The 14,641-nt window shown below is 42.1% G+C and overlaps 1 protein-coding gene across 4 annotated transcripts in view; it reads left to right on the forward strand.

Moving 5' to 3' along the window:
* The window catches only part of LOC106580517 (serine/threonine-protein phosphatase 2B catalytic subunit gamma isoform), a 44,777-nt gene extending 31,463 nt beyond the window's left edge, over nt 1-13,314 (forward strand). The window contains exons 11-14 of one of the 4 annotated variants that reach the window (XM_014161675.2): nt 1,455-1,545; nt 2,335-2,432; nt 4,021-4,047; nt 10,173-13,314. In XM_014161675.2, coding sequence (XP_014017150.1) covers nt 1,455-1,545; nt 2,335-2,432; nt 4,021-4,047; nt 10,173-10,315 — 359 coding nt within the window. In that variant the 3' untranslated portion in view covers nt 10,316-13,314. The remainder of the gene's footprint in view (nt 1-1,454; nt 1,546-2,334; nt 2,433-4,020; nt 4,048-10,172) is intronic. The other 3 variants (XM_014161676.2, XM_014161678.2, XM_014161679.2) reach the window with 3 other exon arrangements.
* Nucleotides 13,315-14,641: the final 1,327 nt, after the last annotated feature.

Genomic DNA, 14,641 nt, shown 5'->3' on the forward strand with positions numbered 1-14,641 from the left:
GGTGATCCTAAGACAGGGAATTTTTACAACGATTAAATGACAGGAATTGTGAAACACCTTAGCCAAATACATTAAACTCAGTTTATGTAAACTTCCGACTTCAACTGTAGGTAGAGTTATTAAAGTAACTATGCATAGATGATCACAACAGAGAGTAGCAGCGGTGTAAAGGGGGAGGGGGGGGGGCCATTTGATTAGGTGTTCAGGAGTCTTATGGCTTGGGGGTAGAAGTTGTTTAGAAGCCTCTTGGACCTAAACTTGGCACTCCGGTACCGCTTGCTGTTCGGTAGCAGAGAGAACAGTCTGACTAGGGTGGCTGGAGTCTTTTTCAGTTTTTAGGGCCTTCCTCTGACACCATCTGTTACAGAGGTCCTGGATGGCAGGAAGCTTGGCCCCTACCCTCTGTAGTCCCTTGCAGTCGGAGTCCGAGCAGTTGCCATACCAGGCAGTGATGCAACCAGTCAGGATGCTCTCGGTGGTGCAGCTGTAGAACCTTTTTGAAGATCTGAGGACCCATGCCAAATCTTTTCAGTCTCCTGAAGGGGAATTGGTTTTGTCGTGCCCTCTTAACGACTGTCTTGGTGTGCTTGGACCATGTTGGTGATGTGGACACCAATGAACTTGACGTTCTCAACCTGCTCCACTGTAGCCCCTTCGATGAGAATGGGGGCGTGCTTGGTCCTCTTATTCCTGTAGTCCACAATCATCTCCTTTATCTTGATCACGTTGAGGGAGAAGTTGTTGTTGTCCTGGCACCACACGGCCAGGTCTCAGAACTCCTCCCTATAGGCTGTCTCGTCATTGTCGGTGATCAGACCTATCATAAAATTAAAAGCAAAGCTTTTAGGCACTTCAACGCCATCTCTTTGACAGAGGCCCATACACACACACACACACACACACACACACACACACACACACACACACACACACACACACACACACACAAAAGCTGGTAGCTGGTTTTATCAATCAAATGTATTCATAAACCCCTTTTTACATCAGCCAATGTCAACGTGCTATACATAAACCCAGCCTAAAACAGCAAGCAATGCAGATGTAGAAGCACGTCAGAAACAGTCTCTCGTGCCTGGAGTTCAGCTCGGAGATCTCAGGACTCGCTGGAGATCTGACAGAGCTCTACTTTTCCCCTCTCCCCTCCCCATTTTGTCTTCTCCACTCTGCTTCTTCCTTTGGCTCCCTTAATTTTCCCCACTGTCCTTTCCTCTTCCCTATGATAATGTCAGACTACACTGAGTGTACAAAACATTAAGAACACCTTCCTAATATTGTGTTGCACCCTCTTTTGCCCTCAGAACAGCCTCAAATCGTCGGGGCATGGACTAATGTGTTGTTTTGTAGACTCAGCGTATGTCAAATGGTAGAAACCATTACAATGCCATATGAAATCTCCAACATTGCTTAGGATCATTTTTTTTCTTGTATTTTATGAGAAGATGGTGGAATCCCAGCGGTACGCAAAGAGGTGATCCGGAATAAGATCCGGGCCATCGGGAAGATGGCCAGAGTCTTCTCTGTTCTCAGGTGAGACGTTCTCTCTGTCAGCATCACACCAGACAGCATATATTGTGTCCCAAATTGCACCCTCTTCCCTGTATAGTGCACTAGTTTTGACCAGGGCCCTAGGGCTTTGGCTATAAGTAGTACACTTTAGGGAATAGGTTGCCACTTCAGCACCCAAAGACTCAAGACCTTGAGGTTGGGAGTAGACTGAAGTCTATTTTTAGTTCAGACTTGAGTCTAGTTCATGACATGACTGAAGTCAGTTGAGTGCATAATGAAGTAATGTTTGAAAACACAGTGCTGCTTCTCGGAGGTTTAATGAGCAGGCAACAGTGAGTCACAACACTCAGCACCGTGCTGAGGCTATGTAATGACCTTAGCCTGCCACACAAATGCAATGGGGAAAGGGAGATGCAGATCAGCACAGAGATCCTAGAATTCACACATGTTCTATATGTAGGTCTATTACTGTTTCTATATAGCCTTCCCTGTAGCTCAGTTGGTAGAGCATGGTGTTTGCAACGCCAGGGTTGTGGGCGTTGCAAACACCCACGGGGGGCCAGCACAGAAAAAAAAATATATATGTTTAGAAATGAAATGTATGTATTCACTACTGTAAGTCGCTCTGGATAAGAGCGTCTGCTAAATGACTAAAATGTAAAATATAAATGTATATGTAGGCCTATTAGTGGCCCATATACAGGGATGTCATTGGATGCTACAGAGAAGTGTTTTAACATATGTAGTTTCTTTGTTAGATATCTAAGGTGTCTCTTCTCCTTTCTCTCCTCTTTCTCTCTCGCTCTTCAGGGAGGAGAGTGAGAGTGTGCTGACACTCAAAGGACTGACCCCGACTGGCTCGCTGCCTCTAGGAGTGTTATCAGGCGGCAAACAGACCTTGCAGACTGGTAAGTGTTCCTTTCACCATCCCTCATCCTCCCCTGTCTCTGTCCTCTCTCTCTTGTACCCCCAGCTCCACCCGTTCCCCATGCCCTACCCTCAGAGGGCCCTGGGGTGCCATGCTGTTTCTACCTGCACTAACAACACAGCCTTACCCCAGCCACAGTAAACTGAAGGATGTACGCTTAATGTTTTGCATTTTGACATGAATAAGTTCACTTTGGGGAGAAAAAAAAACATATTAAACCCGGCTCTTCTGCTTTCCTTTTTCCATGATGCAGTGGAGATGTGGAAACTATCACTGTCGCTGAAGCCTACACCTGGCCTCTGTTAATATACATTAGATGAACATCCTGTTAGATTGCTGCCCTCACTCCTCTAGCTCACTGGGCTACTATGGGCCTCACTGGTCACTATAAAGGGAAGATGTTGTGATTTGGGACACAACCTTCGTCTGTCTGGGGCTCTGTATCAAGCCAGCCGTTCCCGTGGGGTAGAGGGGGGACTATGGGCGGGTGTCCGGGGGGTCGGCTCAGAGCCGCCTGTCACTGAAGTGGCCGTAGCCCTGATCTAAAGGTTAACCAGCCCAGCCAGCGGGGGAAATACACACACACACACACCAGGCCTGTCAGCAGGAAGGAGAGGGGGACTGGTCTCCCAGGTGAGGCGGAGGTGTACTGAACGTCACCACAAAGCTGTGAGCACTCAGAGAGAAACCACATGATGTGACCTTTACCCGAATGCCATTGTCTGGCTCAGGCTGTGTCCCAAATGTCATCCTATTCACAATCAAGTGCACTATTTATGGCCAGACCCCTATTAGTATTTGGGACGCACCCTGTGTCTTTCACCATGTGTTATTCAGAGTGACACTAGTAACAGAACACCTCATTAAGAACAAGTTGAATAGAAAGATTAAAGCTGTCATCTCGCCACAGTTGTCATGTCATCACACGTGTTCCTTTGAGAACTGAGCCTAAACACACTTCATTAAGAGAGATGTAGCAAGGAGATCCGTTCCCTTCTCCTCCCAGCAGACTTCGTCATTTGATTATGTTCCCATAACAAGATCCAGAATAACCCCAAAAAAGACACTTGTGTGTGCGTGCGCACTGCTCAGAACCCCCCCCAAAAAAAAAATCTCTGTCCATCCACATCTAAGCCCTCATGACCCTTTAACAGCAGCCAGCATCCTGGATCTTCTGCAGGCCGCTCTCACTCTGGTACTGTCCTAAATGACACCCTGTTCCCTATAGTGGCCTACTGTTGACCAGAGCCTAAATGACACCTTGTTCCCTATAGTGGCCTACTGTTGACCAGAGCCTAAATGACACCTTGTTCCCTATAGTGGCTATTTGACCAGAACCTAAATGACACCCTGTTCCCTATAGTGGCCTACTGTTGACCAGAGCCTAAATGACACCCTGTTCCCTATAGTGGCCTACTGTTGACCAGAGCCTAAATGACACCCTGTTCCCTATAGTGGCCTACTGTTGACCAGAGCCTAAATGACACCTTGTTCTGTGATTGATGTTATTTGGTCTCTGCATTGATGACTCACTTTTCTCCTTCTCACCACTACTCACATTGACATAGCTGCCGCTGAGGCCGCGGAGGCCAAAGGTACGCAAGTGGTCCCCGGATCCCTCCCTCAGTGTCTTGTCCTTGTTGTGTAACTTTTAACCTTTTCAAATGGGGCCTGCCTTAAATGTTCTATGCACTCCTGTTTTTGTCACTTTTGAAATGTTTGTTTTGTTATTCTTGTTGTACGTTCACTGTGTGTGTGGTTCATGAAATGCTTTGTCATGGATGGATGTACTTCACTTTGCAAAATGGCTGCTCTTGCATTACCAGTGCCTGCAACTACTCTGTGTGTGTACAGTTGAAGTCGGAAGTTTACATACATCTTAGCCAAATACATTTAAACTCCGTTTTTCACAATTCCTGACATTTAATCCTAGTAAAAATGCCTTGTCTTAGGTCAGTTAGGATCACCACTTTATTTTAAGAATGAAATGTCAGAATAATAGTAGAGAGAATTATTTTTCAGCTTTTATTTCTTTCACCACATTCCCATTGGGTCAGAAGTTTACATACACTCAATTATTATTTGGTAGCATTGCCTTTTAAATTGTTTAACTTAGGTCAAACGTTTCAGGTAGCCTTCCACAAGCTTCCCACAATAAGTTGGGAGAATTTTGGCCCATTCATCCTGACAGAGCTGGTGTAACTGAGTCAGGTTTGTAGGCCTCCTTGCTCGCACATACTTTTTCAGTTCTGCCCACACATTTTCTCTAGGTTTGAGGTCAGGGCTTTGTGATACCTTGACTTTGTTGTCCTTAAGCCATTTTGCCACAACTTTGGAAGTATGCTTGGGGTCATTGTACATTTGGAAGACCCATTTGCGACCAAGCTTTAACTTCCTGACTGATGTCTTGAGATGTTGCTTCAATATATCTACGCAATTTTCCATCCTAGTTTGTGAAGTGCACCAGTCCCTCCTGCAGCAAAGCACCCCCACAACATGATGCTGCCACCCCCGTGCTTCACGGTTGGGATGGTGTTGTTTGGCTTGCAAGCCTCTCCCTATTTCCTCCAAACATAACGATGGTCGTTATGGCCAAACAGTTATATTTTTGTTTCATCAGACCAGAGGACATTTCTCCAAAAAAGTATGATTTTTGTCCCCATGTGCAGTTGCAAACTGTAGTCTGGCTTTTTTATGGCGGTTTTGGAGCAGTGGCTTTTTCCTTGCTGAGCAGCCTTTCAGGTTATATCAATATAGGACTTGTTTTACTGTGGATATAGATACTTTTGTATCTGTTTCCTCCAGCATCTTCACAAGGTCCTTTGCTGTTGTTCTGGAATTTATTTGCACTCTTCGCACCAAAGTACGTTCATCTCCTTCCTGAGCGGTATGACGGCTGCGTGAAACCCATGGTATTTATACGTGCGTACTATTGTTTGTACAGATGAACGTGGTACCTTCAGGCGTTTGGAAATTGCTCCCAAGGATGAACTAGACTTTGAGGTCTACCATTTTTTTTCTGAGGTCTTGGCTGATTTCTTTTGATTTTCCCATGATGTCAAGCAAAGAGGCACTAAGTTTGAAGGTAGGCCTTGAAATACATCCACAGGTACACCTCCAATTGACTCAAATTATGTCAATTAGCCTATCAGAAGCTTCTAAAGCCAATTTTCCAAGCTGTTTAAAGGCACAGTCAACTTAGTGTATGTAAACGTCTGACCCACTGGAATTGTGATACAGTGAATTATAAATGAAATCTGTCTGTAAACAATTGTTGCGAAAAATTACTTCTCATGCATGAAGTAGATTTCCTAACTGACTTGCCAAAACTATAGTTTGTTAACAAATGTGTGGAGTGGTTGAAAAATGAGTTTTAATGACTAACCTAAGTGTACGTAAACTTCCGACTTCAACTGTATGTATGTATATTTTTATATTTTAGTGTCAAGAAAAAGTATGTGAACCCTTTAGAAATACCTGGATTGCTGGATAAATTGTTCATAAAATTTGATCTGATCTTCATCTAGATCACAACAATAGACAAACACATTTTGCTTAAACTAATAACACAAACAATTATACGTTTTCATGTCTTTATTGAACACACCGTGTAAACATTTACAGTGCAGGGTGGAAAATGTATGTGAACCCATGGATTTAGTAACTGGTTGACCTTCCTTTGGCAGCAATAACCTCAACATTTTCTGTAGTTGCGGATCAGACCTGCACAACAGTCAGGAGGAATTCTGGACCATTAATCTTTAAAAAACTGTTTCAGTTCAGCAATATATGGCATGTCTGGTGCAAACTGCTCTCTCGAGGTCATGCCACAGCATCGCAATTGGGTTGAGGTCAGGACTATGACTGGGCCACTCCAGAAGGTGTATTTTCTTCTGTTGAAGCTATTCTGTTGTTGATTTATTTCTGTGTTTTGGGTCGTTGTCCTGTTGCATCACCCAACATCTGAGCTTCAATTGGCGGACAGATGGCCTACCATTCTCCTGCAAAATGTCTTGATAAACTTGGGAATTCATTTTTCCGTTGATGATAGCAAGCTGGCCATGATGCTCCCTCCACCATACTTTACAGTTGGGATGAAGTTTTGATGTAGGTGTGCTGTGCCTTTTTTCCTCCACACATAGTGTTGTATGTTCCTTCCAAACGACTCAACTGTAGTTTCATCTGTCCACAGAATATTTTGCCAGTAGCGCTGTGGAACGTCCAGGTGCACTTTGCAAACTTCAGACTTGCAGCAATGTTTTTTTGGGACAGCAGTGGCTTCTTCCATGGTGTCCTCCCATAAAGCACTAAAACAAGAATGGTGTTTATGTATCGTGGACTATTTATGTAAGTCTTTAGCTGACATTCTGGGATTCTTCTTAACCTCATTGAGCATTCTGCGCTGTGCTCTTGCAGTCATCTTTGCAGGATGGCCACTCCTAGGGAAAGTAGCAATGCTGCTCACCTTTCTCAATTTATAGACACTTTGTCTTACTGTGGACTGATGAACATCAAGGCTTTTAGAGATACTTTTGTAACCCTTTCCAGCTTTATGCAAGTCAACAATTCTTAATCTTAGGTCTTCTGAGATCTCTTTTGTTCGAGGCATGGTTCACGTCAGGCAATATTTCTTGTGAATAGCAAACTCAAATTTGGTGAGTTCTTTTTTTTTATAGGGCAAGACAGCTCTAACCAACATCTCCAATCTTGTGTCATTGATTGGACTCCAGGTTAGCTGACTCCTGAAGCCAATTAGCTTTCAGAGAAGTCATTAGCCGAGGGGTTCACATACTTTTTCCAACCTACACTGTGAATGTTTAAATAATGTATTCCATATAGACGACAAGAAAAATACAATTTCAGTGTTCTTAGTTTAAGCACACTGTCTATTGTTGTGACTTAGATGAAGATCAGATCAAATTTGATGACCAATTTATGCAGAAATCCAGGTAATTCCAAAGGGTTCACATACTTTGTCTTGCCTATGTATGCATGCATGTATGTGGACACTCCTTCAAACTTGTGGATTCGGCTATTTCAGCCACACCCGTTGCTGACGGGTGTATAAAATCATGCACACAGCCATGTAATCTCCATAGACAAACATTGGCAGTAGAATGTCACGTACTGATGAGCTCAGTGACTTGCAACGTCATTGGATGCCACCTTTCCAACAACTCAGTTTGTAAAATTTCTGCCCTGCTAGAGCTGCCCGGTCAACTGTATGGGCTGTTATTGTGAAGTGGAAAAGTCTAGGCGCAGCAACGGCTCAGCCGCGAAGTGGTAGGCAGCACAAACTCACAGAACGAGACAACAGAGTGCTGACGTGCATAGCATGTAAAAATCACCTGTCCTCTGTTGCAACACTCACTATAAAGTTCAAAACTGCCTCTGGAAACAACAACAGCACAATAAATGTACGTTGAGAGGTTCATGAAATGGGTTTCCGTGGCTGAGCAGCTGCACACAAGCTTAAGATCACCATGCGTAATGCCAAGTTTCGGCTGGAGTGGTGTAGAGCTCGCCACCATTGGACTCTGGAGAAGTGGAAACTCGTTCTCTGGAGTGATGAATCACGCTTCACCATCTGGCAGTCCGACGGAAGAATCCTGTGCTAACTGTAAAGTTTGGTGGAGGAGGAATAATGGTCTGGGGCTGTTTTTCATGATTCGGGCTAGCCTCTTAGTTCCAGTGAAGGGAAATATTAAAGCTACAGCGTATGACTTTCTAGACGATTCTGTGCTTCCAACTTTGTGGCAACAGTTTGGGGAACCCCCTTTCCTGTTTCAGCATGACAATGCCCCCATACACAAAGCAATTTCCATACAGAAATAGTTTGAGATAGGTGTGGAAGAACTTGTTCGACGAGCAGGTGTCCACATACTCATGGTAATGTAGTGTACATAATAGGTCTCAAATGCCCAAGCAGTGGGCTCTTCATTTGGCAGGAAAGACTTTAGCTTGAACCTCAACATGTACCAGACAGTTACATTATTCCTAAGTCCTAGGGGCATTGCAACATCTGGACCATGATAACATAAAGGCAAAGCCTAAACAGTCTTCAGATAGACTACAGATATACTGGACTCACAGATACAGAGAGTCAGACATTAGGCCTAGCAGTGACTTGTACACAAACTGTAGGCAGAGGCCACATGGGTGAGAGCCGAGGTTGCTGGTTTCCTTTCCATTGGTCCAGGCAGCTGGTCCCTGAGCAAAGCCTGATAGCCCCCCAACATCACTAATGGAGCTAGAACATACCTCCTCCTGGCTATCCAGGGATATTTTCAGTCTAATCCTGTTATGCTGCTTGGCTGTTGCTACTCTCACTGTCTGCTCATGTTGACATGTTACTATCTTAGCACTCAGATACTCTCCTTGACCGCATGCACATTTTGAAGTAGTATAGGTAGTTTGGTTTCTGTCCAATGATATTGATATTATGTTTATCAGAGCATGTTTTATAGGGTTTTATGTACCACTGTTTGCCTTTCCTTGCAGTGATTAATTTCTCACTGATGTTAAGAGGTATTAAGGTGTTTGTGGCACTTCAGCTGTTAGTTAAACCTGCAGATCTCTGGTTGTGCAAGAGTGCCTATTTCTGAGTGCAGTGTTGTAGATCACATGATCATAACATCAACTCCAAAACTACCATTTTACGGTGTTATTTTCCTGTTATTCTAAATGTTCACTTTCTTTGAAACATTATGGAAAAAATGGAATAGTTACTTACTGTACATCTCTGGTTTGCCCATGTTTTCTTTGTGGTTTCTCCTTGGCACTTGGAATGTTACAGTAAGTCCCACATTCACTGTGAGGTGTTGTAGCTTGTTCAGTGGTTTTTCCAACCGTGCAGTTTTTCTGTACATACGACTTGCTGTGTTTCTGTGTATTCAATGTATGTCTGCACTGTTTTCAGTCTGTCAGCTATTACCTGCATTTGGTAACAAAATAACCTGGAATTCACTAAGGGCATACAATTTGACCGAATCAAGGCAAAACTGAGAATCTGCACAAAAAAGCTGTAAATGGTTTCATTTTGCAGGTTTTACCTACAATTCCTTATAGCAGATCCATCAAATACACTGAACAAAAATATAAACGCAACATGTAAACTGTTGGTCCCATGTTTCATGAGCTGAAATAAAAGATCCCCAAAATGTTACCTACGCACAAAAAGCTTATTTCTCATGTTGTGCACAAATTTGTTTACTTCCCTGTTAGTGAGCATTTCTCCTTTGCCAATATAATCCATCCACCTGACAGGTGTGGCATATCAAGAAGCTGATTGAACAGTGTAATCATTACACAGGTTCACCTTGTGCTGGGGACAATAGCGGCCTCACAACCCCAGACCACATGTATGGCGTTGAGTGTGTGAACGGTTTGCTGATGTCAACAGAGTGCTGTGTATGTGGTAGGGTTATGGTATGGGCAGGTGTAAGCTACGGGCACAATTGCATTTTATCAATGGCAATTTGAATGCACAAAAATACCATGACAAGATCCTGAGGCCTATTTTTTTGTAATATTTTTTAAACATTTTTTAAAATAATTAAAAGGTATCTGTGACTGACAGATGAATATCTGTATTCCCAGTTTTTATATTTTTGTTCAGTATAATGGCTAACTATTTTTCACCAACTAAATGTTTAATTATTCAAAGCATTGTTTCCTTTGATTTCTAATTGTCCCTCTGTCTTTCATTTCTTCCTTCTAGCCATTCAAGGCTTCTCTCCCACAAGGAAGATCAAGGACTTTGCAGAGGCACAGAGCCTGGACAAAGTCAACGAGAGAATGCCCCCACGCAAGGATGGCCAGCAGCCAGTCAACCCAAATGCCCCCAAGAATGGCACAGACTAGACCTGGAGAGAGACCCCTTCTTATCCCCACCAACCCCAGGCCATGGCTCTGTCTCATACACCCAAACTATCTTTGTCTCTTTAACTCTGTCTTCTATCTCGCTCGCTCCCTCCTTCCCACATTATCACGTTCTCTCTCATCTTTCTTTCTCTCTCTGTCTCATTGAGAATCTGCCCCCAGCTGGCCTATACAGTTGGACAGGCACAGAACGTGGGTAGAGAAGACGGCACAGCACTGGGAGAATGGTTTCAGCCATCACGCAGTAAAACCATATGAATAAAACAAACACTTATTTTGTTTATTCAATTAATTATATTAGGTATATGTCATAGCTACAATTTCATGAAATCGTACATTTCTAAGATGTTTAAATGTATAAGCATACTGACATTCTTATAACAATGGTAAATGTCAGAGCGAAAACCATGAAGACAATTTTGTAAATTTGAGTTGATGAATGAGGTAGCTATTGAAGGAGACCTTATTATGCGTTCTTAGTCAATTACATTTTCTATTTTGTGTGTTTCACAAGGGAATAGTTGTGTGTGTGTGTGTGCTCTCATACGTTTATATTTAAATTATATGATGTGTATTAACTGGAGAGAAAATAATTATGGGAACTAGATTTGAGATGCCATTGCAGAAGATTATTTTATACCTCCATCGGAAGTTCAGTAAAAACACCTGCAACTGTTTTTTTTGTCCAATTTGTTTGATGAAACCACTGAATGCTGTTTAGATATTGTTTGGGTCAACGTGTTCCTCCTGTATTTTAAAGTTAGGGGTAAACAGGGTTTAATCTTACAACCTTTAGTCAATCCTTGAGAAACTGCCCTGGGGCTGCAGGTAGCCTAGAGATTTAAGATCATTGGCCCAGTCACTGGAAGGTCGCTGGTTCGAATCCCCAAGCCAACTAGGTGAAAAATCTGTGCCATTGAGCAAGGCACTTAACCCTAATTGCTCCTGTAAGTTGCTCGGGATAAGAGCATCTGCTAAATGACAAATGTGAATGTACAATTTCCGAATGATATGGAAAAAATTGTATATGGAAGAATTGATTCTGATTTGCTACGATTATTGATGTGACGTGTCAATGGATGGTGGTTAGTTTCTCTGGTTTTATGTGTTCTGTATGGTGTTTTGACAGTTGGTGTTGCTTGCAGGCTGTCACCAACCAACATTTTTACCAGTGTGTTTAACTGTAAGCAGCTGGGGGGGGGGGGACTTATATAATATATTTAGATCATCTTCTGCAAAACCAAAGTCTGATTGAAAGGGGATATAGGCATACAGTATGTATTGGTACATCTCCAAGAAGACTTGGTGGTGGCACTGCTATTTGGTTTGCTTTTCTGGGACATTGAGCTGAGAGTGGCCAACTGTTCTGCAGAGTGATTTTTCTGGATGGGGAAAGAAGTCTTCATGGTAAAGAAACATGCATACCAACCTAATATCAAGGAAGAACAACCAGTGTCCTCTTCTCAAGATGGAGGGGTAATATTTCCCGTGGAGCAGATGGGGAAAAATGCTCATATTGTCCCAAAATGAACTGAAACTCCATGTTCATTTTATGTTTTAGATAAGATTTCTGTGTTATAATACTACTACTAATAATGACACTTCGTTTGATTTCATATTGCTCTCTGGTCAACACTACAGAAAGGATGTTTTTTGGGTTTCTTGACTCCATCTACTGTTTATTTGATGCATATGTGTTAGATGACTCCAGTGTGATGAACGGAAGGGAAAGCTGGGCTCCAATCAAATGTTTTAGTTGCTAGCAGTGTGAGGAATGCTGTAGCCCGAAGAATAGTACATTGAGTCATTCTCAGTGATGCTGTGAAGATTGTTTTGGGTATTTCCTTTCTCTTTACCAGCTCTCTTTATCATGTATCCCACGGACTGACACAATTCTCAGTATCGGTGGTAGTGCGAAGTTGGGGACCAACTACAGACTCTATACATTGATCATGCAGTAAAAAAGATAAGTAATTCCTGATGTTTCTTCTATGTTCATTTGATTGAGTGTCTGAGTATTATGGTCTTGACACCTTTTTGTCTTTATCACCTCCATGGCAGGAATGAGGACTGGACACTTTTGTAACACCTGCGCCGAACCCTTTAATGATTGACTTCTTTAAGACTTGTGACTCAATGAACCGGTGCTTAGAGTTTTAGCCCTAGATTTTTGGAGGGGCTAAAACTGCTTCTCTGACACTCCACCCGTCACATGTAGTTATTCTATTGTCTTCAATCATTCAAGAAAAGCATTGAGATTTGTTATTCTCATGTGAATTTTCCCTTTTATAATATATACAGCTTTAAACAAGTTGCTTTTAATGTGCCATGCCACTTCCTAAACAAACACCAACACCTGTGTGTGACTGGTGGGGGAGAATGGCCATCAGAATGTCCTGTTCTTGTGTTCAACAGTGGTCATGGAGAGATCCTGGAGCCTGTTTCAACTCAATGTGGGTCAGGTTCATTGAGTTGTCATTGCCTAGATGCTTATTTACGGCCCCTTTTTGTTAGTAAAATAAAAAATCATCTCTACTCTATTGTGGGTTCAGAAAATGGTCAAAAGATGCTCTTTAAAAATGTTTTCCCCCACATTCTCAACCGCTTAAGATGTTGGTTTGGTGTGAAGTTAGCTAGGACTTAGTGGGAGTAGAGGCCCTGGTGTGAAGTTAGCTAGGACTTAGGGGGAGTAGAGGCCCTGGTGTGAAGTTAGCTAGGACTTAGGGGGAGTAGAGGCCCTGGTGTGAAGTTAGCTAGGACTTAGGGGGAGTAGAGGCCCTATAGTAGGGCTGTATTCCTAACCTCTTGTCAGTTTCTAAATATTTCTCAATGTGCAGAAGTATTTGTCATTCAAAAGTCTTTAGCTGTAAAAAGGATGAAAATAATCCTTTCGTCAAGTACAGTACTTGTCATGCGAGGCCATGAAATCTTAATCTATGTAGATGAATCGCTTGAAAAATAAAATGTAAATACTAAGCGTTTCCCTGTCCTGGCTGTCTGAGTTTTTAGCTCTGCAGATTTTACGATGGTATGCCAGATGTTTCTCACTTCAATGCTCTTGTTAAATTCTAGTTTCTCTTGATCTAAGTTATTCTACATGTTGCTAATATTTTCTCTACATGTCAGGTTGAATGAGTGGATGCATGTCATTGGGTTCTTCAGTGTTTAAATGTTGAGCCCTAAATGTTGTTTATAAATATCACAATTCTACATAAGCAGGACTGTCATGTAAAAAAAAAAATTACATTTATTTTTTTTCATGCTTGAAATGTTAATAAGGTGGTACCTCTTGTACAATCAAAGAGAAGAAAATAGTGGCAACAAATGTTACAGAAAATGCTATTCCTCAAGTAATGGTATATGGTCATTTCTCAGTCACAGTTGGTTATGCAAAATTTAGAATGTTCTACGCTGTGAAAAGATGCATAAGATAAAAGGTCTCGCTCACTGAATTTAATATTTGTGTTTACTTTAGTCAGCAATGTCTGTCTCCCTCAGTAATATTTACTATTGATAAAAGCTATTTACTGTTGGCTTACAGTATTCATCAAAAGTCAGGCATATACAGTCAGCCTAGAGCAAATGTAGTATAAAATAAATTGCATATTATATCACATACTGTGCACTCACTCCCTCAAATGGCAATGACAAATCACAGGTATAAAATTATATGGCTAATAAATACTAAAGTGCAATTTTTAAGACGTCTGTTCCTCGTGAAGAGGACTCCTCAGTCCATGGCTCATTTGTAGCTACAGCTGAAGTCGGAAGTTTACACACACTTAGGTTGGAGTCATTAAAACTTATTTTTCAACCACTCCAAAAATGTCTTGTTAACAAACTATAGTTTTGTGAAGTCGGTTAGGACATCTACTTCATGCATGACACAAGTAATTTTTCCAACAATTGTTTACAGATTATTTCACTTATAATTCATTGTATCACAGTTCCAGTGGGTCAGAAGTTTACATACACAAAGTTGACTGTGCCTTTAAACAGCTTGTAAAAATTCTGGAAAATTATGTCATGGCTTTAGAAGCTTCTGATAGGCTAATTGACTTCATTTGTACCTGTGGATGTACTTCAAGGCCTACCTTCAAACTCGGTGCCTCTTTGCTTGACATCATGGGAAAATCAAAAGAAATCAGCCAAGACCTCATAAAAAAAAATTGTAGACCTCCACAAGTCTGGTTCATCCTTGGGAGCGATTTCCAAATGCCTGAAGGTACCACGTTCATCTGTACAAAACAATAGTACACAAGTATAAACACCATGGGACCACGCAGCCGTCATACCGCTGAGGAAGGA

This window comes from Salmo salar, chromosome ssa20 (genome assembly GCF_905237065.1).
Source record: "Salmo salar chromosome ssa20, Ssal_v3.1, whole genome shotgun sequence".
NCBI lineage: Eukaryota > Metazoa > Chordata > Actinopteri > Salmoniformes > Salmonidae > Salmo > Salmo salar.